This window comes from Cyprinus carpio, chromosome A5 (genome assembly GCF_018340385.1).
Source record: "Cyprinus carpio isolate SPL01 chromosome A5, ASM1834038v1, whole genome shotgun sequence".
Lineage (NCBI taxonomy): Eukaryota > Metazoa > Chordata > Actinopteri > Cypriniformes > Cyprinidae > Cyprinus > Cyprinus carpio.
The window spans coordinates 13,569,887-13,594,549 of NC_056576.1; the positions used below are offsets into that span (position 1 = coordinate 13,569,887).

A 24,663-nucleotide genomic window follows, 5' to 3' on the forward strand; every position below is an offset into this window, starting at 1 on the left:
TGTCAAGAATGGGCACCTATTACAGTCGTATTCATAACACCTGAATGCTCTCCAAATGCATCTTTTGCACCAATCTAACCCTTGAGGGGTGTTCAGATGTTGATTTCAGGTTATTTTGGGGGTGTTCATAATAGCATGTTTCATATCAGACTCTCTTCTAAAGTATAGCCTAAAAAGATTACGCCTGGATTCTTTGTGAACATGCCTGGTCTCTACTGCCATCTAGTGGTGTGGGAAGCATAACGTAATTACTTTTTTAAACCCCCTGTTTTTATTGGGTTTACCTACAGCGCCCTAAAGGGATGTATAGCAGTCAAACACACAATCAGGTAAAGTTGTTCAAGTTCAACCCACTAAACAGTTTCTTAAACAAAACATCCAACAAGGCAAGCAGACTGAGGACAAAGAAATAGATTTAAATAAGCATCCAAATTAGTTTTTTATCATGAAGGACATCCACACAACTTGATAAAACAAAAAAAAAACATGTAAGTAGTGAATCTCCCATAATGAGTGTGCAAGTGAAAGTAAATGTACTTACTGTAAAAGTGAAAGAGATCTGAAAGATTAACTAGTGTGAGTGTTAACAAGCAACAGCAGGAAAGACGAAGACTGCTAACTTGCAGTTTTTCAGGTCCTCTGTCCGCTCTTCAACTGAGAGAGGAGACTTTAGACAGAAAAGGTAAGTGGAGCAACAAACCAAGGGGCTGTTCACACATTGTTCTTTTGTTGAAAATAGAAGATGGAAAAGAACACAGTTTCTAGAAATGGCAGTCTTAAAATGAGGCATTCTTCAGTGAGATACTCAAAAGGGAGATTATTCATAAAAACAAACATACTGTCTTAAACAGTAGTCAGACTTGTTATGTTACTGTGACGATGTACATTCTACAATACTTAATAAAGACAGTACAATACAAAAACAAGTCATAAACAGACAATCCGTTTAATTTGTTACTATTATCTAGTCAAATAATACAGTGTATTTATATATCTGTATATACAATGTATATATATATATATAAATGTAATAAATGCAATGTTTATATAGTGGTGTCCATTGTAGTTATTATTCTAATTATTTTATTTGTGGGTTGTATTAAAAGTCTATCTGCTGTGCCTTTCTTCTAATAAATGTGGTGTATAAGGGTAAAATGTGTGTCTTTTATTTAAATTCAGATTGCCGGTATGAACAGGGTTTTTATGTTTGCCAGTTACCCTAGCAGGTTCTGTTGTTGTACCAAGCTCTGTTCTATGGAGACAGATTAGTCTCAAATATAATTCAGGCAAAAAACACGATTCACACATGCATAAACAATTTCACATGCATGAAACCTAATTCACGTACACACAAAAAAAATTCATGTGCGTGAAAAAAAAAAATATATTCACAAAAAGCAATTCACATGCGCAAAATAAAATTATATATTCATAAAATACATTTCACGTGGGAAGAGAGCTCTGCCAGGAAAGTCTCAAAAACACACACACACAAATCCGAGTGGATTCGTAGTAAATGACGATTTGTACATTCAGACACTCGTACATTTTAAACATTCAAAGGTTTTTGTGCACAGTTGTATATCTACGAATTGTGTTTTGCATTTGTGAAATGTATTTTATGAATATATAATTTTATTTTGCGCATTTGAATTGCTTTTTTGTGAATATGTATTTTTTTTTCACGCACGTGAATTTTTTTTTGTGTGTACGTGAATTAGGTTTCATGCATGTGAAATTGTTTACGCATGTGTTAATCGTGTTTTTTTGCGTGAATTATATTTGAGACTAATCTATCTCCATACTGTTCCTCTCTCTCCCGCAGAACCAGTATTGCCACCCGATGTTACTAGATAGAGCTCTGCTGTGACTGGATGATGGGAAGAGCTAGTGAAAATGAAAGTATGCAGCTGTTCCTGTTGTTAAACTCACAGGAGGCCTGTGTGAAAGTCACAAATAACAGCAGGTTTATTTAAAGCTTTTAATGGGAAATGACAAGTGTCAGAACTAATTCATGAGTCAGCTCTAAGTTGACTACTTCAAATTCTGTCCGCGTGAATTCCACAGCTGAGGCAGGAAAAAAGCACACGTAAGTATAGTTCACTTCATGCTAAAGAACATGCTAATCATTTGCGCAATAAAAATGAGAAGTCATGACCTTAATTTTCTAAGCATCAGAATATATTATTGTGCTTTCATCATTGATGTGGCAGTTCTATGGTCAGTCACAGAGAAATAGTTGGTTTTAAAGAATTGGAAATATAAATAGGCTAACACCAGAAAGGTCTGAACTTTGAAACCATTGTTCACACTGCAGCTCTCACTGCAGGGGACTAGTAGCAGGTGACTATATAATCTAAATTTGGGCTAAATAATGACACCGTTATCTTTCTGCTTTACAGCAGAATCTCTATAGTTGAGTTTATAATTGATTCTGCTTTTCCTGTTTATGACTGAAGCTGCTTTGACATAATCTGTATTGTATAAAGTGCAATAGAAACAAAGGTGACTTGACTTGATATAAGGCACTTGAAGACCCACAAAAAGCATGTGATTTCCAAATACTTTGAAATGTCATAAAAATTATTTTTTTTTTTTTAATATCAACTCAAACTGTATGAGTAAATCTCATGAGACATATAAAGCCAAAAGCTCATGGTGCTCACACTATACGGGCCGATCTGTTATACTGACTGATGAGAAAGACAGACAGGCAGATAAAAGTAAAAACATTGTTTAATAAACAATAAGTAGACTGGTGAAACAGTGTATATACTGCAAACACAAACAACAGCCGACAATGAACAGAAAACTACGAGGAGCTTAAATACATAAAGATGATGGACCAAAATGACAAACAGCTGTGATGGTTAATGAGTGTCCATGGAAACTGATGAGTTACATATGTAACCTCAGTTCCCTGAATAGGTAACGAGATGCTGCGACAGTGGTCGCTATTGGGAACACCTTCGGTGTGACGAATGTCAGAAGCCCTATTACACCATCACGGCAATTAATTGGCCAATAGCGCTTTAGCACTGCCCCGTGCATACAACACGTATGCTAAATCAGCATGCTGCACGACATTTCATCAGATTTTAAATAATGAAGGATGTGCTAGATAGCACAATACACTCGGGCCGGATGCCTGTGGACTCACTGTGTTCAGCGCGCCGAACCTGGCCCAGATTCATTTTAATATCTACTTTACTGTTCACTAATCTTTCATTTAAAATTGATACGCAGCCAAAATGTTTACTTTCATTGTAACTATAAATATATAAACATCTCATTATGATGAATGCATTTTAAAAGTAAAGAACTCACTTGATTAAGTTGGCATGAGACAAATTTCTTTACAAAACTATGCACAGCAACTATACAGCACTAAAAAAAAAAGAAAGAAAAGCAAGTTATACGGAAAGTATATATATATATATATATATATATATATATATATATATATATATATATATATATATATATATATATATATATATATATATATAAAACATAACATTTAGCGAACTTACCCTTGCATTTATTTATACTTTAAAAAAATATAATTAAATTTAACACATATAACTCTCAGGTGACACTTTACAATAAGGTTTCATTTGTTAACATTAGTTACCTACCCAACATGGACTAACATGGCAAATACTTAACCTTAAGCTTAGTTAACTGTAGTTAATGTATTAACCTAGTTAATTTCAACATTTACTAATACATTATTAAGAACGAAAGTTGTGCCTGTTGACATTATTTAATAGATCAGAGCTAACATGAACTAACAAAGAACAGTATCAAAGATTAATGCATATTGTAACAAATGTATTGCTCATTGTTATTTATCGTTAATTTCAACATTTACTAATGTTAACTAATGATACCTTATTGTAAAGAGACACCAAAACTCAGTGTTTTGAACAACACATTAGTAAATGGCAAAGTTTTAAAATTAAAAACATTTTGTACTTTTATTTATTTATCTAATCATTTACAACTATTACCATGGATCATTTCTGAGTGGAACAATGAGTACTTTTCTTGGTTGTTGCCCATGTTCAAATCGCTCAGGATTTATGGTTACTGTGGTGTAACGTCTTTCCACTTCTTAATCCGGTGACATCTTTGTTTGGGAGCTTTCATTTCTGCACCTGTAAAGAGCAAATAATATGCAAGTATCTATTAGTAAAGGTCTAACGTAATGCGTTAATGTGAACTACATTAAATGTATGTTGTAGAAATATACCTGTTGTTTGACAGACTATTTACAGCACTAACTGCAATGACAGCACAATAAGTGGCTGTGCACAGCATGATTAATATTTCGTGTGTTGTATGCCAATTAAAGAGAATTCACCCAAAAAATTAAAATCATTTAGCCCCCTTCATACTGTCCATACCTGACAAACTTCTTGGGTTTGATTACCAGCATTCTTCAAAGTATCTTCTTTTGAGTTCTGCAGAAAAACAAAAGTCAGAGGTTTGGTAAAGCATAAATGACAATTCCGTTTAACTATACATTGAAGTAAATGAATAAACATTTTTCACCTGTCATCGCTTTGCAGAAAAATAACAGTGAACCCTGCGATAAAATGCTTGAAAAATACACATTCAGTAGATCCAAAGCTTGTTGTCGATCTGGTCTCTTCGGTTAATATTCCCCGCAGTTACTGCAGAAAATAACATGGTGAAATGGTCAATGCAGACATTTTACTTGAACTTACTTTCTCATTGGCTCTAATGCTCTTTGCTAGTCCAGTCAGAGAATATAACAAAGATGTCCACTGTCTTGGACTTAAAGCACTGCTCTGTGTTCATACGTGTCTGAGTAACGTCTGCCATTCCTTCAACAATGACACTTCTCTTAATTACTACAAAACATAGAAATATTAAAAGAAATTTATAACAAGTTAAGAGAAATAATCAGTTACTCCTGTGTGTCTCTACATCCTGAGTGAAGAAGCAATTAAAGTAGCAACAAAAGTGATGAACAGTGATGCTGTCTTTGTGTTGTAGTCACGTGTTTAGGCAGAGATGAGCATCTGTACAAGTATAGTCTTTTACATTTAGCATCTGGAAAAGCAGGACAGAGATATATTGCAGATGATCTCAGACATACTGATGCATATATGACTGCAGTACATTCTCATCATAAAAATAACTGAAACTAGCTTATTAGCATACATTTAGTTGAGGTTATTTGAAAACAACAACCTTATACACAATTCTTCACTCTTCCCTTGTACATAAAGAAATATGAGAAAAAAAGACAATGTTTGCTTATTGCAACTGCATTTACAAAAATAAGGATGTGGAAGCTAAAAATACAAACCTTTCTCTTTGTATATGCTGGACCGCTATCATCCTCCTCTTCCTCATATGTTTGTTGGCGGACTGTAGTGTTGCTCGTCAGTTTTCTGTAGCAGAAACACTATAGACCCACACAAAACTTCTATGAAAAATATATCGTTTATTTATTTTTAACTTTTCGCACAAAGCTTTGTTCGCTGCAGTCTCACACGTGAGGTGAACTTTTGCGAGCTCCTTTATGTGCTTATAAGCGCCTGCGCTAGTAAAATACTAAAGTTAAATGCTCAATGGTGCTTACCAGAAGTGTTTTATCGAAATGAGACCATACATCCAAATCTCTTGGTTAATAATCCATTGTTTCCTTTGCATCCAAAACGCACAAATATGGCGGACATCACTCACGAGCACAGGTACGAGACTCCGCCCACGCTGCGCAGTGAAGGTGAACGAATCACCTGAGAGCGCAATGAAGCGCGTTCAAAATACATACAAGCAAGCGTATAAAATAATTACTTGCTGTGTTACATAAATAGTAAATTTGCTATTGTTATAAATATTAGAGAATGTTCTGTACTATAAAGCACCTTTTTTTACATTTTATTGCAGATCATTTGTTTTTGACAAATTCACGAAATTAAACGTGTAGTTAACATTATTAGATACTGTAAAGGTCTTAACTCAAGTTTAAAACAGTTTTATGTTAATTATTGTTATATTAATCTACTGAACCTAGCCGAGTCATTGACAGAAGTGGCCCAGACGCTACAGCCAGACTTGGGCCAGTTACGTTGAACAGGAATCAGGCCAGTGCTTTATAGCTGCATCACAAACACATGCGTGAGAGCGAGCTTCCCTGCAGCGCCCTCGGCTCAGACTCAGCATCAGCTATCTGGGAAGGTATGGAATCTCGTTCCCTATTCAGGGCACCAAGTTCACATACATAATCGAGACGTTCCCTTTCATAGGTTCACTTCAGTGTTGCCAGCGGTCGCTATGGGAACGCTATACCATAACGTGTTGCTGTAGCTCAAGTGGTAGAGCATTGCGTTAACAAGCGCAAGGTTGGGGGTTCGATCCCCGGAAACACATGATAGGTAAAAATTGATAGTCTGAATGCACTGTAAGTCGCTTTGGATAAAAGCGTCTGCTAAATGCATAAATTTAATTTAATAACGTGTTTACATACGTGAAGATAACTGGAAGACAGAGGAAAGGGTCTGATCAAGCGGATAAGACCCTGGAGCCAACTTTACATCCAGACTGTATAACTTGACTAAGAGCTGGGAGAGGACCATCCCGCTGAAGAACAAATATTTTCCAAAAAAAAACCTTTAAAAAGAAGAAGAAACCATTGCTCTCGTGAATAAGCACGTACCCCTAGAGGCGAAGTTCAAACCACGTGCTCAAGCCAAGAGATAGCCTCCACTATCCAATGAGAGATTCTCTGTTTAGTGACAGCAGCTCTTTTGTTTTTATCACCAAACATACAAACAACTGGTCAGATCCAGACCACTGAGCTGTGCGGTCGACATAGATCTTAAATGCCCTCACCAGGCAAGACTCAAAAGTTGCAAATCACTATCTGACCCCACATTAGCAGGGGAGAATGCTTCCAACCACTTGCTGAAAGCGAAACTGAGTACTTTTTTTTTATTAGTAAAGTAAGGGTTCTTCTATGGAGCGAATTTTGTGCCAATATTCATCAAACAAATCCAGCATTTTGCAAATAAACACAATTTGCTTTGCAAAGAAAAACTCGACTTTCAAAAACAAACGAAAAGTGATTTGCAAATACAAAATTCTATTTGAGAGAAAATGCAGAGGTATGGACAAAATATATTTATAGTGTGTTACAAACTGTGAGACTCATTTGCATTTTTATGAGGAATCTTGGTTTGATTTTCTCACAAATGCATGCAGGCAGATTTTCTCACATGCGTCAAGTTGGATTTTTCTGACGATTTTCTGACAAATGCAATTGAGCAAGTTTATTTTCCAAAAACAGCAGATGGCGCTGTTGGTCAATTTACGCTAGTCTCCTGAGATCCGAAACATCTGTTTATGAGAAGATGTCCAGAGTGTGTCTTCACCCGTGTAGCGCACCAACATCCAACGGGCAGAAAAAGAATGTAGGCTAAATTCTATGATGAAGCTTGACGTTTTGATGGCATTTTTCGGGGGCATCTACATGCTTACCTGGCTGACCTCAGATCATTAACATGTGAAGATAAATATTCATCATGTTGCTTATCTAAAAAATACATAATTATTTTAGACACAAATGATTGCACAGTGTTAAAACATTTAAAATGTTTTAGATATTGAACCAAATAATGTGATTTGCTTTAAAAATGTTATTAATAATTAATGGACCTCTTGGGTGATATTGCTATATCTGATACTAAATTAAATTGTCTAAGCTTTCATTTTTGGTACACAATATTTTTGTTATACATTGAACAATTTTATCAACATGTATATATTCTATATCCCGTGATCCTACAGAGGATAAGCGGTATGGGGAATGCATCAGTTTTTATAGGGAAAGACCGCCTAGTTAAATGTTTAGCCATGTCACTACTGATTTTTGAACTAATCAATCATGTTACCAACTTTACAGCCCTTATTGTGAATTTCACTGACACTAGTAGGGTCGCTTTGTGTAAACATCTAAATGGTTAATTATATAGTAAGACAGAAACTCATCTGTTCCCCACTCATGTTGGTCTGCTGTATTCCCTGAAAAGGTGTTTCAGGTCTCAGGGGACTAGCATAAATTGATGGACAGCGCCATCTGCTGTTTTTGGAAAAGATAGTTGCTCAATTGCATTTGTGAGAAAATCTGCTTTTACGCATGTGGGAATACTGTATCTGCCTGCATGCATTTGTGAGAAAACAAGCCAAGTTTCCTCACAAATGAGTCTCACAGTTGTAACGCACACTACATATATTTGTCCATACCTCTACATTTTCTCTCAAATAGAGTTTTCCATTTGCAAATCACTTTGCGTTTGTTTGAAAGTCGAGTTTTTACTTGCAAAGCAGATTTTGTTTATACGCTGGATTTGTTTGATGAATATTGGCACAAAATTCGCTCCATAGACTTCCTGTGTCTATTGACGATCTGGATGCAGATGTACACATCCTTAGATCAATGGTCAGAAACCAATCTCCGGTTCAGATAGAGACAGGATGAATCTCTGCGTCAGCATCATGAAATTGCTACTCAAGCACAATTATTAGGTGATGCAAATCCAAATCAACGTAATCAGTCACATTAGTAGTGACAGCGTTACTTCCAAAACAGGCAGTACCAAAAATGCTTGATGGTATAACCATACGACAGACTGATCCTCCTTCATGAGGCCCCGAAACACCCTAGTTGCAGGAAAAACCTCTGAAACCGGAAATAGATCGTAAAATCAGGCATGCTAGTGCCAACCACAGAATTAGGAGATTGAATGTCGACATAGACCCAATGGCCTTAGAGCTATCCTCTCGATCTCCGAAAGCTAAGGGATGGAGAATGGTAAAAATCAGTCCGAAACACAACAAGCGGCAGAACAGCTGACAGAAAGGTAAACACACTTATAGTTTGCTCACATTCATGCAAAAGTTCCAGCTCAATGCGACAGCGGAGCTGACAAGAACAGAGTAATTAGTGCACAACAAAATGTCAGCTGTGGAACTCAGAGTCCACACCTAAAAGCAGGTACTTGAACAAGAGTTGAAAGCATAAGCGCCAAATCAATGTACGTGCCTTATTAATGCAGTGCAGAAGTAGAGAGAGAGACAGGAAAAACCCCTGCTCACTCTGTAGCCGGAGTCACTATGGCATTAGATGTTAAACAGCTTGCCATAGGAATCACTCTAGATATGTGAGCTCGCCTACTCATTTGTTCCAGCTTAAAGCAACAGCGGAACTGAAAGAAATATTATCAGCCTGGCAAACAAATGCTTGGTAGCATGAAGCACCTAAACCGTAGTGCATGACATACATCTGCTGCAGGACTCCTCAAAGTCCCACCTAAAAGCATTACACGAACAAGTGTTGGAAGCTTAAGCGCCGACTCAAATGAACGTGTCTGCATTAGTGCAGCGTCGCAAGTATTAGAGAGAGATAGGAAAACCATCTGCTCACTGTTATAGCTTGTTAAAAGAATACTCTTAATACGTGAGCTCATACACAGCACGTCTTCATCATACAGTTCACAACTGAATGAATCGCATTACGAGCTTCTGAAGTAGACCATAAATCATCAACAAAGACAACCTGGTCCACATAGCACTCCTCGTACACTTGAACGTATGTGGCCTGGAGAGAGCGAGAGGAAGGGAGAAAACTCTGCCGTCTCACTCTCCGGCTGCACACGAAAACTTAGGCAGATGACTTGCTGCCTCACTGCCGTATCAGGCAATGACTTTGCAGGCAGCGTTTTTGCACGAAGGCACCTAATGAAACTGATTTTGGACAGGCTTCTGAGGCAGAGTAATGATTTAATGATCTACAGCGAAATATAGAGAGTTTTGGTGATAACTAAGTGGATATTTCATTACTGCAATATAAATTTCTCGCTAGAAGTGACATCAAAAGTGAAAACTGATCACCGACCGCAACTTTCAGACGCCATCTTTATTTTTTGTCTTAATGGTCACAGAATTGAACGCACAGGATTGTGGGATATCAAAGGCAGCGAAGGATACATCTATGCTGCCTTCAAAAATCGGTCAGATGAAGGCATCTCAGGAGACAAGAACTGAAGCTAACATTGAATTCGGACGTGCCTTGATGCCTTCCTACCTTGGAATGCGTCCTCCGAAGGCAGCATTTTTCAGTTTTCGGATGCAGCCTCCATGAGCTCCGGCTCGCATGCGTCACCCCAAGCGACTATCTCATGCGGCACCTCGGCAAGCACAGAAACGGGATAGTGGGGGATAGACGTGAGGACTCCTTTCTTAGGGAAGGCCGCGAGCCTCGAGCGCAATACTTCGCAGTGCAGACAATAGAAAAGCCGTTAAACTCCGCTTGAGCATGTAACGTTAGGCCCAAACATAGCACGCACCTGTCATGAAAGTCTTCTCCTGCGATGAACCTTTCACATGGCTAAATACATCTCCTGTAGCTCATCATGTCTGCTGAAGAGGAGTGAACTGCTCTTTTTTGAAGGAATTATGTAACAAATTAGTTCAAAGTGAGATGTACATAATTAATCATAACGGGTTATTATTAACTACATTCATCTTCAGGAATTACTTGTAGCATTATATCATTACTAGTACAATAAAATGATTTGTTCGTCTCTGGTCACGAAAAATAATTTTACTACTAATAAATTGCTCCCAGAGCATGTAACGAAACCGGAACGTTAAAGTGACCTCGTTCTGTGAGCAGCAAACACAGACAACCAAGTGTGAATACATATGGATGTTTATTAAACTACACTACAGGGGAACATGCAACATCAGATTAACACAAACACACACACATTAAACATAGATGCCAACGCAAGAAAGGCATGGACAGAGAGAGAGAGAGAGCGCGTGCACTGCAGAGAGTGAGAGAGCGAGCGCTCACGCACAAGTGAGTGGAGAGTCATGGCAGTATTTACTCATAAACTAAATCACAACCTGTTAAGAACCATCAAAGAATCTCATCACCTTAATTAAAAGGGGCCAAAGCCTAGAAGCGAATCTAAATAGTTAACAAGCGGTTACTTGCATTGGTTCTGTAGTTGCTGAGTAAAGTGTCCCGGTGCATGTATAATGAGTGGGTTAGTGTTGGATAGTGTTAGGGGTGAAACCTTCGTCATTTCATCCATGGGTTGACTGCTCCGAAGTGAATCAACAAAGTTGCTGAAAACTGCCAGAAGATCGGACTCCCCCCGGAAGGGGAGTCGCAAGGTGTCCAAGGTGATGGGTGTCTCCAGGGAACCACAAGTTAAGAGAAGAGTTAAGAGAGAAAACTTTTGGGTGTGGAAGAGGTTTTATCTGGTTTCCCAGTAACACCCCTTTTGGTTGAATTGACCAATAACAAGGCACATAGTTTCTTGATTAAGCTGATTAAGATCTCTTTGAAGCTTATGAGTCCGAGCTAGGAATGTAGAGGTGTTCCTGGTGATGCTCAAACAGGCCCCTAAAGGTGTCAATGGCACAGTTTGATGCAGACTCGTTGGCTCTAAGCTGTGATTTACATGAGGTCAGTCAGTAGATTAAAAATCTTTCTGAATATTAGAATGAATGTGTTATCATGATCTAGTCCATACATTACATTATAGCTGAGAACACGACGAAAGTATGTTTTCCTACGGGCAACAGATAATCCACTTCCTGAAGGAAATTAAATCTGACGAAATATCGCTCTGCACGCTGATATAATATACGTGTCGTAGGCGCGGGGCAGTGCTAAAACGCTGTTGGCCAATGAATTGGCGTGATGGTATAAGTGCTTCAGACATTCGTCACACACCAAAGGTGTTCTCATAGCGACTGCAGCATTGAAGTGAATCTATGAAAGGGAACTAGAACAAAGGAAACAGGTGATGGGAGATAAACTAAAAGTCCATGACAATGGAACTAAGGCCCTGTCCACAAGAACGAGGGTATTTTCAAAACCGCAGCTTTTTCTATGTGGTTTGGCTGTTCGTCCACATGCAAACGCAACACCAGGTCACTGAAACAGAACATTTTTAAGAACTCCTGCCAGGGTGAAGTTTTTCAAAAACTCTGGTTGCAGTGTTATCGTGTAGACAGCGAAACCGGAGATTTTGGCTTGTGACATCGGTGTATGCACTGTTATCTCCGCTTAATTTTTCAGAAACTTTTTCAGGCTTCTGATTGGCCAACATGGCTTTAAAGTTTAGATTATATCATCAACTGTTGGCTTAGCATGCTCTTGACAGTGCTTCATAGCATGCTATGGTGTTTTCATGTGGACAGAGATTTTTTTAAAACGGAAGTAGGTAAAACTCCAGACCCAGTAAGGCAAAAGACCTTTTCACTATCAGGCTTTAAATATTTTGACTTCTTTGTTTTCTAGGATAAATAACAGCAATACTGGTCTACTGTTTCTCCCTCTTATCCCTGGCTTTAGTATGGATTCAGTGGGAGTGAATGTCATTGAGACTGCAGCTCTGGGGAGAACCTTCCAGCTGGGGATGCTGTATGACTGCAGAAAAGATGCACTAGTACCAGGTATCATATCAGGAGTAAAACATTTTATTCTGACAATAAACAACCTTCTCACATATCCAGAGAAATTATACAGTCTTATTCATATGCAATATAATATATTGATAAAATGTTGTAGTTATCATGTAGATATATACATATTTTCAATACCTGTGGTGGTGAGTAATGGCATACATATTTTAGAAAGATAAAGGGGGAAATGTCCATAGTTGCATTTGTAAATATATACATATTTTTTCCCTTTGAAGGTTAATCCTTTATTTTTCTATTCTGATACATTTTCAGGAATCACACTATGGGATAAAGAGCAGCTGCAGCAGAGTATACGGCATCATCCTCAAATTAATACAGATTTCAATATTACAGCTTCAGACTCCATTGAGGAAAAATATCACTTACTGAACATTGATGGTAATCTAAAACTGAACATTTTAAGTGGACTCATCAATGTTAGAGGAGCAGCTAAGTATCTCAGTGACACCAAGAAATCCTTCAAACAGCAGAGACTGACCCTACATTATCATTCAACCACCAAGTTTGAAGAACTGACCATGAACCACTTGGACTCTGGAAATATAGCACACTATGAAGTGTTTGATAATGATACAGCCACACATGTGGTGACAGCTGTGCTGTATGGGGCAAATGCTTGCTTTGTTTTTGATAGAGAAGTTGCATCAGATGAAGATAGAAATACAGTAGAAGGAGAAGTAAAAGCTGCCTTTGATAAACTAAAGGGTATTTCAGTTGGTGCACAGATTGATCTAAGCCTGAATGACAAGCAGAAGACTGCAGTTAAAAAAATGAGCTGCACATTTTATGGTGACTTCCAGTTACCATCTAATCCAACCTCTTTTGAAGATGCGTTAAGGGTTTTTGCTGATCTTCCAAAACTGCTGGGAGAGAACAGGGAACTTGCAGTTCCGTTGAAAGTGTGGCTTTATCCCTTGGACAAACTGCATTCACATGCTGCAAAACTTCAAAAAGACATCAGCATAGGTCTAATCAAAAATGTTGAATCAGTATTTGAGAACTTAAGTACAATTGAAATGAAATGTAGTGATCTTTTGAAGGACACACCATCTTTGGCTTTTGCAGGATTTTGTGACAAAATAATGCATATGAAGCAAAACTGCCATATCTATAAACTGAGTTTCATGGAGAAACTTGGCTCTCTATTGCCAAAAATCCATGGTGATATAGAAAAGGAAATGGCACTGATTGAGCTTCTGCATGATCATGAAGAATGTCCATTCAGAGGAAGAGATCTTGAGAAATGGATGAAAGGAAAGGAGCAAGAATCTGTCATAATTAAAACACTTCTCAGGCAACTGATTGATTTTGGAGCCACGGTGGAAGAGAATCTAGATGAAAGTTTAATGGATCTGGAAGTTGAAAACGTGATTAGCTACACTTTCACATCATTTGAGTGGCCAGATGTACTCCTTTCTAAACAAAAGGCCTTCCTGAGTCCCTCAACAAAAGGAAACAATAGTGAGGATGCACCTGATTTCAAGCAAAAAACTGGCTTCACCTCTGACATCAAAAAGAATATGAAGAGCAACTTGAAAATCTTTAAAAAGTTGATCAAATCCAAAACTTGTAAGCCAGCAAAATTTATTGTTGCATCAAAAGAAATTAAAAACAATCCAGGTTCCTGCATTATACTGTATGAAAATGGATCTGGTGAAGCCACTTGCTTTACTCCTCCATTAAAACCAGCTTGTCCAGTCACTGAACAGATCATTGGACACAGTGTGGTTCTGAAGGTGTCTCCAACATGTCCTGCAACAGAAGAGCTCAGGTTACTGTACAAAATTAAGGAAGAGAAAGACTGGAAATCTCAGTCTGTGCTACAGAGTCATGACACAGTTAATCTGACAGATCTCAGTCCAGACACTGAGTATGAGATGAAATACACAGCCGTGGGGAAGCTGAATTACACCGTAGACAGTGATGTCATCCACCTCACAGTCATAGACAAGAAACTCATCGATGCCACAGAGTCTGTCTTAGAAAAACTAAACTTGATTGAAACCAAGTGCAGTAAACTTATGCAGGAGAACAGTGCAGTCACATTTAGTGCAATTCACGGGAAGATTCAAGACATGATGAGATACTGCCAATTCTACAAACAAGATTTAAATAACAGAATTAAATCAATGATTAAGTCAATTCAAGCCTGTGAAAAAGATATAAGTGCTCTGACAGACCTTCTGCAAGCTCATGGTGAGTCTCCATTTAACAAAAGCAATCTTATGAAGTGGATCACAGTGAAAGATGAAGAATCAAACTCAGTTGATAAGTTTCTTCAACAACTGTGTGACTCTGGAGCTGAAGTGAATAATAACTTGGATACATTTTTGTCAGATATTAAAGTAAAGAATCTGGTGTGCTACACATTTAGTTCTCTTGACCTGCCAGACGACTTGCTTTCTGATCAAGAACATTTCCTGAATCCTTCAATAATGAGAAGAAACTCTGAGAAGAAACCTTACGCAGTGTCTCAAACATGGTTCACAGGAAGCATCAGAGAGAAAATGAGAGAACATTTGGAAATATTTCAAAAGCTGATGTTTTTACATGGTGATGTAGAGTCTGTAAAATTTTTGGTCACCTCAAAAGAGCACACAATCCATCCAGGTTCCTGTATTCTCCTTTATGAAAATGGATCTGATGAAGCCACATGTTTAAGTCCTCCATTAAAACCAGCTTGTCCGGTCATTGAACAGATCAGTGGTCACAGTGTGGTTTTGAAGGTGCCTTCAACATGTCCTGCAACAGAAGAGCTCAGGTTACTGTACAAAATGAAGGAAGAGAAAGACTGGAAATCTCAGTCTGTGCTACAGAGTCATGACACAGTTACTCTGATAGATCTCAGTCCAGACACCGAGTATGAGATGAAATACACAGCCGTGGGGAAGCTGAACTACACCGTAGACAGTGATGTCATCCACCTCAGAGTCATAGACAAGAAACTCATCGATGCCACAGAGTCTGTCTTACGAAAAACTAAACTTGATTGAAACCAAGTGCAGTAAACTTATGCAGGACAACAGTGCAGTCACATTTAGTGCAATTCACGGGAAGATTCAAGACATGATGAGACACTGCCAAATCTACAAACAAGATTTACATAACAGAATTAAATCAATGATTAAGTCAATTCAAGCCTGTGAAAAAGATATAAGTGCTCTGACAGACCTTCTGCAAGCTCATGATGAGTCTCCATTTAACGAAAATGACCTTATGAAGTGGATCACAGTGAAAGATGAAGAATCAAACTCAGTTAAAAAGTTTGTTCAACAACTGTGTGACTCTGGAGCTGAAGTGAATAATAACCTGGATACGTTTTTGTCAGATATTAAAGTAAAGAATCTGGTGTGCTACACATTTAGTTCTCTTGACCTGCCAGACGACTTGCTTTCTGATCAAGAACATTTCCTGAAACCTTCAATAATGAGGAGAAACTCTGAGAAGAAACCTTATGCAGTGTCTCAAACATGGTTCACAGGAAGCATCAGAGAGAAAATGAGAGAACATTTGGAAATATTTCAAAAGCTGATGTTTTTACATGTTGATGTAGAGTCTGTAAAATTTTTGGTCTCCTCAAAAGAGCACACAATCCATCCAGGTTCCTGTATTCTCCTTTATGAAAATGGATCTGATGAAGCCACATGTTTCAGTCCTCCATTAAAACCAGCTTGTCCGGTCACTGAACAGATCAGTGGTCACAGTGTGGTTTTGAAGGTGCCTTCAACATGTCCTGCAACAGAAGAGCTCAGGTTACTGTACAAAATGAAGGAAGAGAAAGAATGGAAATCTCAGTCTGTGCTACAGAGTCATGACACAGTTACTCTGAAAGATCTCAGTCCAGACACTGAGTATGAGATGAAATACACAGCCGTGGGGAAGCTGAACTACACCGTAGACAGTGATGTCATCCACCTCACAGTCATAGACAAGAAACTCATCGATGCCACAGAGTCTGTCTTAGAAGAACTAAACTTGATTGAAACCAAGTGCAGTAAACTTATGCAGGACAACAGTGCAGTCACATTTATTGCAATTCACGGGAAGATTCAAGACATGATGAGACACTGCCAAATCTACAAACAAGATTTACATAAGAGAATTAAATCAATGATTAAGTCAATTCAAGCCTGTGAAAAAGATATAAGTGCTCTGAAAGACCTTCTGCAAGCTCATGATGAGTCTCCATTTAACAAAAACGACCTTATGAAGTGGATCACAGTGAAAGAGGAAGAATCAAACTCAGTTAAAATGTTTGTTCAACAACTGTGTGACTCTGGAGCTGAAGTGAATAATAACCTGGATACGTTTTTGTCAGATATTAAAGTAAAGAATCTGGTGTGCTACACATTTAGTTCTCTTGACCTGCCAGACGACTTGCTTTCTGATCAAGAACATTTCCTGAACCCCTCAATAATGAGGAGAAACTCTGAGAAGAAACCTTACGCAGTGTCTCAAACATGGTTCACAGGAAGCATCAGAGAGAAAATGAGAGAACATTTGGAAATATTTCAAAAGCTGATGTTTTTACATGGTGATGTAGAGTCTGTAAAATTTTTGGTCTCCTCAAAAGAGCACAAAATCCATCCAGGTTCCTGTATTCTCCTTTATGAAAATGGATCTGATGAAGCCACATGTTTAAGTCCTCCATTAAAACCAGCTTGTCCGGTCATTGAACAGATCAGTGGTCACAGTGTGGTTTTGAAGGTGCCTTCAACATGTCCTGCAACAGAAGAGCTCAGGTTACTGTACAAAATGAAGGAAGAGAAAGAATGGAAATCTCAGTCTGTGCTACAGAGTCATGACACAGTTACTCTGACAGATCTCAGTCCAGACACTGAGTATGAGATGAAATACACAGCCGTGGGGAAGCTGAACTACACTGTGGACAGTGATGTCAGCAGAGTTACTATGCACACAATCAGTGTCAGAGAGGTATGCTGCTTATTCATGAAACACTCACCAAAGACATTTTTGAGAGTGTTTTATTGTACAGTAACTCAGTGTAGCTATATGGCACTGACAATTGGTGTTTAACTGGTAAAAGTTACTTCTTGCAGCACATTGTTAGTAATATTAATGATATTAATTGTTTCATTTAGGACAGTACAAGGAACACAATATTTAACAGTGAGTATAAGACCTGGAAGAACATTTGCCCAGAATACTGTATGTTTGTTTGTTTGTTTTTTAACTGGATGTAAAAGGAACAGAAGATAATTCTGATATTTTGATTATGGTTATCACAGTCATCCATTTTTGTAAAATCATATTTGTACTTATTCCATCGCAATTTATTTTCCAGAGGGGGTAAAAGTGTTCTCCATTTTGACTGGAAAGACAGATAAATTGCACAAACAAATTATTAGCACTATGCAAACCCAAATTGAGGATCTGAGGGAAGTGCGCACAGTGGACGAGAGTGACATTATTTTGGTTTTCTGCCCTATTGTTTCTCGAGCTGGAACTGACATTGATGTAGCACTGAAACATTTCAGTAACTATACAGGTTTGATTATCATGATCATCACAGTTTTAAATATAGTTTTTCATTTTCAGCATACTCTGACTCAATGTGATGCTTTTATAAACATTTCAGTTTTTTTTTCTTAAATATGTTTATGTCCTTGAACAGACTTTAAACTGGCTGTTCTAGTGGTGCTTCATCACACGTTTGACCCAGAGAAAGTGGTCCCAGACAGCAGCAAATGTGTCAACAGGACAGACATACTCACAGTGGACTATCTGTTCTATGATGATACAGGAATACTGAAGTGTCAGAAGAATTCAGATTCCACTAACAAAGTTTTGAACTGGCTAATACAGCAGGTATTTAACAAGATGCTCCAAAATATGAAATTGAAAACTGCTTTAAAATGTATAATTTTTCACAACATGTGATGATTCTTTACAGGGGAAGAAAAGAGGTGTCAAAATATGTCCACGTGAAAGTAGGTTAAATCCACTTAAAAAAAAATAAAAAAAAATATATATATATATATATATTATATATATATATATATATATATATATATATATATATATATATATATATATATTTAATTTCTGTCAAGTAAATTGCACTTTTTCTGCTTTAATGTGAAAAAAATTGGAGGCTTATTTATGATTTCTGTTTACTCTGCCGTTTGTCTACATGCTCAGTAATGCACCTTAAATGTCTTTCTTATTTGAAACAGACAAATTTCCCAGCATTACTCTTTTAAACTGGAAGTTGCCTTGGTCACTGTGAGGACAATGACATGACGAGGGTCGATACACATCTGTCAGTCTGTCTGCCTTTTGCTTGGTTCAATGCTTCATGTTTGTTTTACACAAACACAAATGTAATTCATTTGTTTAACAAATTATTATTTGTTAAAAAATATGATTAATGGTGTTTTTTCTTAATTGCATGTGTGGAAGAACTGACTTCAAGGAGGGCAACACACACTCTCCATCTATAGCAGGGATTTTTTCCCCCATTCTTTCTTAAATAAAGTAAAATATAAAAAGTTGCTGGTGAAGTCAAGCTGGGAGAAACAAACCAATGCTTAGTGTTCTGAATGACACAGAGACAAATGTAATTAATTTGTTATTTGTACTCTCTTTTATTCAAATAATTTTGGCAAATGATTAATGTTAAGTGTGCAAATAAAAAAATAGTCTGATTATAATAATTGAAACCATTTATGTGATATGAATAAGTTAAAGTAACTGTCCACTCTGAAGCTGTCATGTTTACTGATGAATTATTTCAGTTTCTGAACCTCTGACTGAAAAAAAAAAATTATATAAAACATTATTAAATATATACAAAATATGATGTATAATTGAAATTTCTCTCTCTCTCTCTCTTTCTTTTTTTTTTTTTTTTTTTTGGATAATTGTGACTTTGGATTTTCATTTACATTTTTTTCCCATCTAGAGAGGAAAGCTGTAGAGTTACTTTACATCTTTTGTAGATGCTTGCTAACTTAGATAAACGTACATATATGGTAAATTTATAATAAAAGAGAAAATGAAAATAATACAATACAGACTGAAAATAATACAAAAATTGTTGAAAATAACGAACAATGTAGTGGACTTTTTAAGTCTGAGCAATTGTACCATTCAAATCTCTGGTAGGTGGAGTCATCTTTTGGTAGGTGTCTCAAAACCTTAATCAATGGTCAAAAAATTCCCAGAAGTATCCAAATTGTTGATGGTAGAGATTTTAAAATAGAAGAGGGTATGTTACATTGTTGCTTGGATACTACGCTACATTTTTATTGTTTAAATATAAAGGTATTTTAAAAGTTGACTGTAAATGATGCATTATTGTGTGGTCAAATATGTTCAACACAGTGCAATTTTTATAGTTGAGTAAACTATTTAAGCACACCTGAAGATGGAAACAGTCACCAAAATGAAAACTCCACAGCACACTGATATATACAACCTGTATTTATGAATTAGTGCAGATATCAGTACATAAATGATTTAATGTCTCATTTCAGCTATACAAGTGATCTGCTCATTCAACTCATTTCTCCATCTCCATCTCCATCATCATCATCATCATCATCATCCTCATCATACAAACTCAGTGCTTTGCTGAAGATTGAAACCCTTTTGATAAACATGCACAGCTGTTGCATAGAAATCACCTCTATATTCTCTTTCATGCAACTTAATAGTGTTTTTCTTTAATTTCATGTGTGAAACAATTGACTTCAAATAAACGAGGGAAACCCACACACTCGATTTTCTCCATTCTTTCAATAATGAATTAAAATATAAATACTTACTGGTGAGGTCAAGCAGGAGAGAAACAAAGCAAGGCTTAGCAAAGCAAAAGTTATTTTAGCACTGAAATTCCTTTGCAACCCTGACCTCATGTGACAGCTTAAAGAAATGCAGGGGTCATTTTTTTTCTAATACTCCAGATTTAGTTTAGGGAGAAATTGTGCTTTTTGCAGGCAAACCGTAGTCAAGGTCACTCTGTAACACGTGTTAGATAAGTCGAAGAGTCAAAACTTTAAGTAAAATTAGTCATAACAAATCGCTATTTTATGCTTTGGAAGGGGAGAGTTGTTAAACTGGTTTTCAGGAGTGAAATTGCTTCAGCAAAGGTTAGACAGAGACATACACAGCAACAATTTGGTAACAGGCATTCATTCACCCTCAGTCACATTTATCAGACACAGATACCCAGTGCAACACAAGTTTAGTCTCTAGTTATGCAGTTTCTATGACAATGATCAAAGACATATCCAATCAGTAGCAGATTTGACTCTAAACATGACTCTAGGTTGTGTGACTTTTTTCTGTTGTCATAAGGTATGTGTTCTGTATTATGTACCCAAGCGTACACAATCAGCTCAGCTTTTAAATTGCAGATCAATATTGCATGTTTTACTGATCAGGGGTCAAGTGTGTCTGTGCCACATACTCGGTTACTAACGTAACCTTGGTTCCCTTAGATACGGAAAGAGTACTGTGTCGTAAGCTGTTTAGGCTAAGACACTATGGGGAAAAGTCATTTCTCAGATTTCTGAACCCTTTTTCAATCACGCAGTGAAACTGCACGACCATTGGTCCGTGGAGTTTGATAGAAACGAACCAATGGTGGCACGGCAGAGCCGCACTAGCCTATGGTGAGCGAGCCTGCCCGAGCCTGCCAAAAGGGGCAGGGCTTCGGGCTATATAAGCGGCCGTCTCACCTAGGCAAACTGATTTAATTCGACTGAAGAGACGACATGAGGTGTCCTTACACATAGCACGGCAAAGTACGCAGTACTCATTCCGTATCTAAGGGAACCGAGGTTACGTTAGTAACCGAGTACATTCCCTATCGATAGTACACTTGTACTGCGTCGTAAGCCATTTAGGCTAAGACGCTATGGGGACAATATAATCACGCCGTGTTATCAGGAAGGATGACCGTGTAATCGCCCAGAGCACTAAGAAGGGCTTGTCACGAATACGTAAAATATCCCAGACCAGTCGGGGATGTAATTACACCAGTCATCTTGTTGACCTCCTACAGTTCAGGGGTTTGAGAACGTGTAGGGGACAAAGCTAACCCCAGGGACCCAGACGCAGGCTGGACAACAAGCAAAAACCGACCATGAAGGTGGGCTTATGCTGACAGGACCTGCGTTTGTAGCGCAGGAACATCCAGGTTGTAGAACCTTGGTTTCAAGACCGAATGACCCTTGGTGAGGCCTCCAAAGCACACAAAGAGCTGTTCTGACTCTCGAAAAGAGGCGGAACGGTCAATGTAGGCTCTTAAAGCCCTGTCAGTGGTTGACGAAAATGAGTGCTTGGGCAAAAAGTGTTGCATAGCCTGGGACGACTTTTGTGCAGCGGTGAAGCGCTCAGCGAACCCATCCACAGCGGGGCCGAAGAGACCAGCGAGGGAGACAGGTGAGTCGAGGCAGATATTTTATCCGTTTCCTTGATCTCCATCAGATTCAGCCAGAGGTGGCATTCCAGCACCACCAAGCTGGCCATGGAATGCCCAATAGCCTGGGCGGTGGCCTTAGTAGCGCGCAGGGCCAGGTCCATAGCGCTGCGCAACTCCTGAAACGTGGCCAGGTTGTGCCCCCGAAGAGCTGCGAGGGCGGCTGGCTGCTCGAAGCGGCATGCTGCTTGTGAGTGGCGAGCTGCTAGAGGGCGGAGAGCAAGGAAAAGTAGTTGATCGGCTGTGCAGAGCGGCAAGCTGGTCAGCAGTGATCTCAGCTGCTTGTTCGGCTTCAGGTCTTGGATCCAGCGCAGAGATTTCAGTCATCCAGAAGGAGAAAGAATCCGTTTGCCTTGGTGAGACGGCTGCTTATATAGCTCGATGTCCCGCCCCTTTTGGCGGGCTCGGGCGGGCTCACTCACCATAGGCTAGCGCGGCTCTGCCATGCCACCACTGGTTCGTTTCTATCGAACTCCACAAACCAATGGTCGTGCAGTTTCACTGCTTTATTGAAAAGGGCTTCAGAAATCAGAGAAAAGGACTTTTCACCATAGCGTGCGAGTGTAGTATCGATAGGGAACTAACATAATCTGTAAATGACAGTTTTATTACACACCATTTAATCTCAATTTCAGCAATTATTTTTAGTATGATGCTGATATTTGCTGTTGCATAGACAATGAGGCCAGTCAGAGTTTGAACTCAGAAGAACAAGTTTGTGCGGTGAAAATAGAGCTAGTTAGGAGAAGCTTGACCTCAACAGTGATTTAAAGCTTAAATTAAAGCCTTAGGACCATCATTACAAATAAGTGGAAAAAACACCTTAAAAACACAAAAAGATTTATTATTATTATTATTATTATTGATTCTGGTTTATTCAGATATTTTTATTTGTATCATATCTGTGCAAATATAATTTACACCTATATATTTTTACTATTTTAAGGGGAAAATCATTGTCTTTGTCATAGAAATTGCAACAGCTGTCAAGAGACAGTTCTCTTAGCATTTATATTAAAAACAAAACAGTCTCTGATGAGGGTTTTAATGGTGATTTCTTTTTACAAGTATCCTGATCTTTTGCCTTGGTCAAAACAAACAAACCATAAAGAGTAAAAGTTGCATTTCCGTATACAAGAGATCCCGGAAAATGAGGCTAACGCCCATGTTCACTGTTTAAATTCAGCCAGGGGCACTTTAAACAACTCTGTTTAACTTGTTACATTTTCTTAGGTTGATAAAAATTATTTTTACTTTTTTTTGTAATTAGACGCTGCAGTTCATAGAAGTAAATCTCATTTACTAGTATATATACAAATATATATATATACAGTCTTTTTCTTTATAGCATGACAAAGTCACATACACCCTATTTTATGTGTACTAATCATTTTACAATCAAAGAGTGATGTAAGGGGGCAGAGATGATTAAAAAAGCAGCATATTTGTACACATACTGGGGTGTTTGATCGTACTTCCTCTTAGTTCAGGGAAGAATAACCTTGCATTTTAAATTTGTATTGTGATAACCTAATAAATACGATCAATGAGGTTATACATAGTACATTTGATCTCCTTCTGGATGGAGCTGTATTCACACACACACACACACACACCACATTATATTCACATATTGTGATCAAGACTCTTCATCGGGTGTAAACTGAATAACGCTCACCACAGTACTGTAAAGTATCTCGAATGATTAAAAACATTACTACAAGCAGCAGGTGGAAGACTTGTGCGGCCTCGGGTGAGAGAATGGTATTCCATACCAAACATTTTCCCATGATGCACTGTGCGTGTTCGTATGCATGTGTGGGGCTGTGTATGGATGTCGTTCAGGAGGAACTCTGTCCCTACTACCGCACCAGATTTCTCTCTGAAATACTTCTCTGTCACTCGCTTGGAAGTGCAGAGCAGCTAAAACAAGTGGCATCGGTTACTACGAACAGTATATTGCTTCGAGAAAACGTTTCTAAAATATTAAGAGGACTATAGTCATCCTCAATGCCTTTTATGTGAGAGTCAAGCAGGGCGGCTGAACTGGCCCTCTGATGCTGGGATACGTTCATATACTGTTCTTTTCATTTCCTTTCACAGACGTTCTCTTCAACACATTGGCACACGCACACAGACATACATCGAAACATTCAAGGGACAATTACATCTGTCCTGAAATCAGGCTGTCAGGACAAACGGAGCGACAGAGACTGAGAAATGCAAGTCCTGTCTTCTCTCTGGAAAGATGGAGGGATGGATGAGTAAATAAAGGTGTAGAGGGATGAGTCATTTGCTTTTTCCCGAAGTGCTGGAACCCCTGGAACCCCGGTCTCCTCGTTCTCCCCTCTCTTCTCTTTCAACTCTATCTCCATTCTCCTTCTCGGATGTGTCCCTCTTTTCTGAGCTTTTGTCCGATGCTTCTATTTTATCTGATCGGTCTGAACGCTCAGACTTCTCTGACCTCTCTGATCTCTCCGCCCCCTCAAATGGCTCTGCCCCTTCAGAACGCTCCTTGCGCTCTGATTTGTCTGGGTCGGTGGAGGAGTTTGTGGCCTTCTCCCACTTGGCAATTTCCTCAATCTCCTTCAGGCTAGCGTTGATGCTGTTGACCCAACCTTTCAGATCCTCCTGTGCAACAGAACACACACACACTTGTAATATGGCCACAATAG

General features: G+C 38.4%; 3 protein-coding genes across 4 annotated transcripts in view; 2 read left to right on the plus strand and 1 right to left on the minus strand.

Annotated features, from left to right (window-relative positions):
• The first annotated feature begins 527 nt into the window (after nucleotides 1-527).
• Nucleotides 528-15,533, plus strand: LOC109057079 (stonustoxin subunit beta-like). The gene is made up of 4 exons (XM_042757380.1): nucleotides 528-682; nucleotides 1,826-2,089; nucleotides 12,410-12,510; nucleotides 12,793-15,533. Exons 3-4 carry the CDS (start codon nucleotides 12,411-12,413, stop codon nucleotides 15,531-15,533), a joined length of 2,841 nt encoding a protein of 946 aa, XP_042613314.1. The 5' UTR covers nucleotides 528-682; nucleotides 1,826-2,089; nucleotide 12,410.
• On the plus strand, nucleotides 15,520-20,277 carry LOC109062512. The gene is made up of 6 exons (XM_019079607.2): nucleotides 15,520-17,475; nucleotides 17,643-17,670; nucleotides 17,846-18,049; nucleotides 18,176-18,369; nucleotides 18,455-18,491; nucleotides 18,738-20,277. The coding sequence occupies exons 1-6, from the start codon at nucleotides 15,553-15,555 to the stop codon at nucleotides 18,788-18,790; spliced, it is 2,439 nt and encodes an 812-aa protein (XP_018935152.2). The 5' UTR covers nucleotides 15,520-15,552; the 3' UTR covers nucleotides 18,791-20,277.
• Nucleotides 19,969-24,663, minus strand: part of sptbn4a (spectrin, beta, non-erythrocytic 4a) — a 29,854-nt gene continuing 25,159 nt past the window's right edge. For both annotated transcript variants that reach the window (XM_042754000.1, XM_042753999.1), the window contains exon 19: nucleotides 19,969-24,619. In XM_042754000.1, the coding sequence (XP_042609934.1) occupies nucleotides 24,278-24,619 (342 nt within the window). In that variant the 3' untranslated portion in view covers nucleotides 19,969-24,277. The remainder of the gene's footprint in view (nucleotides 24,620-24,663) is intronic.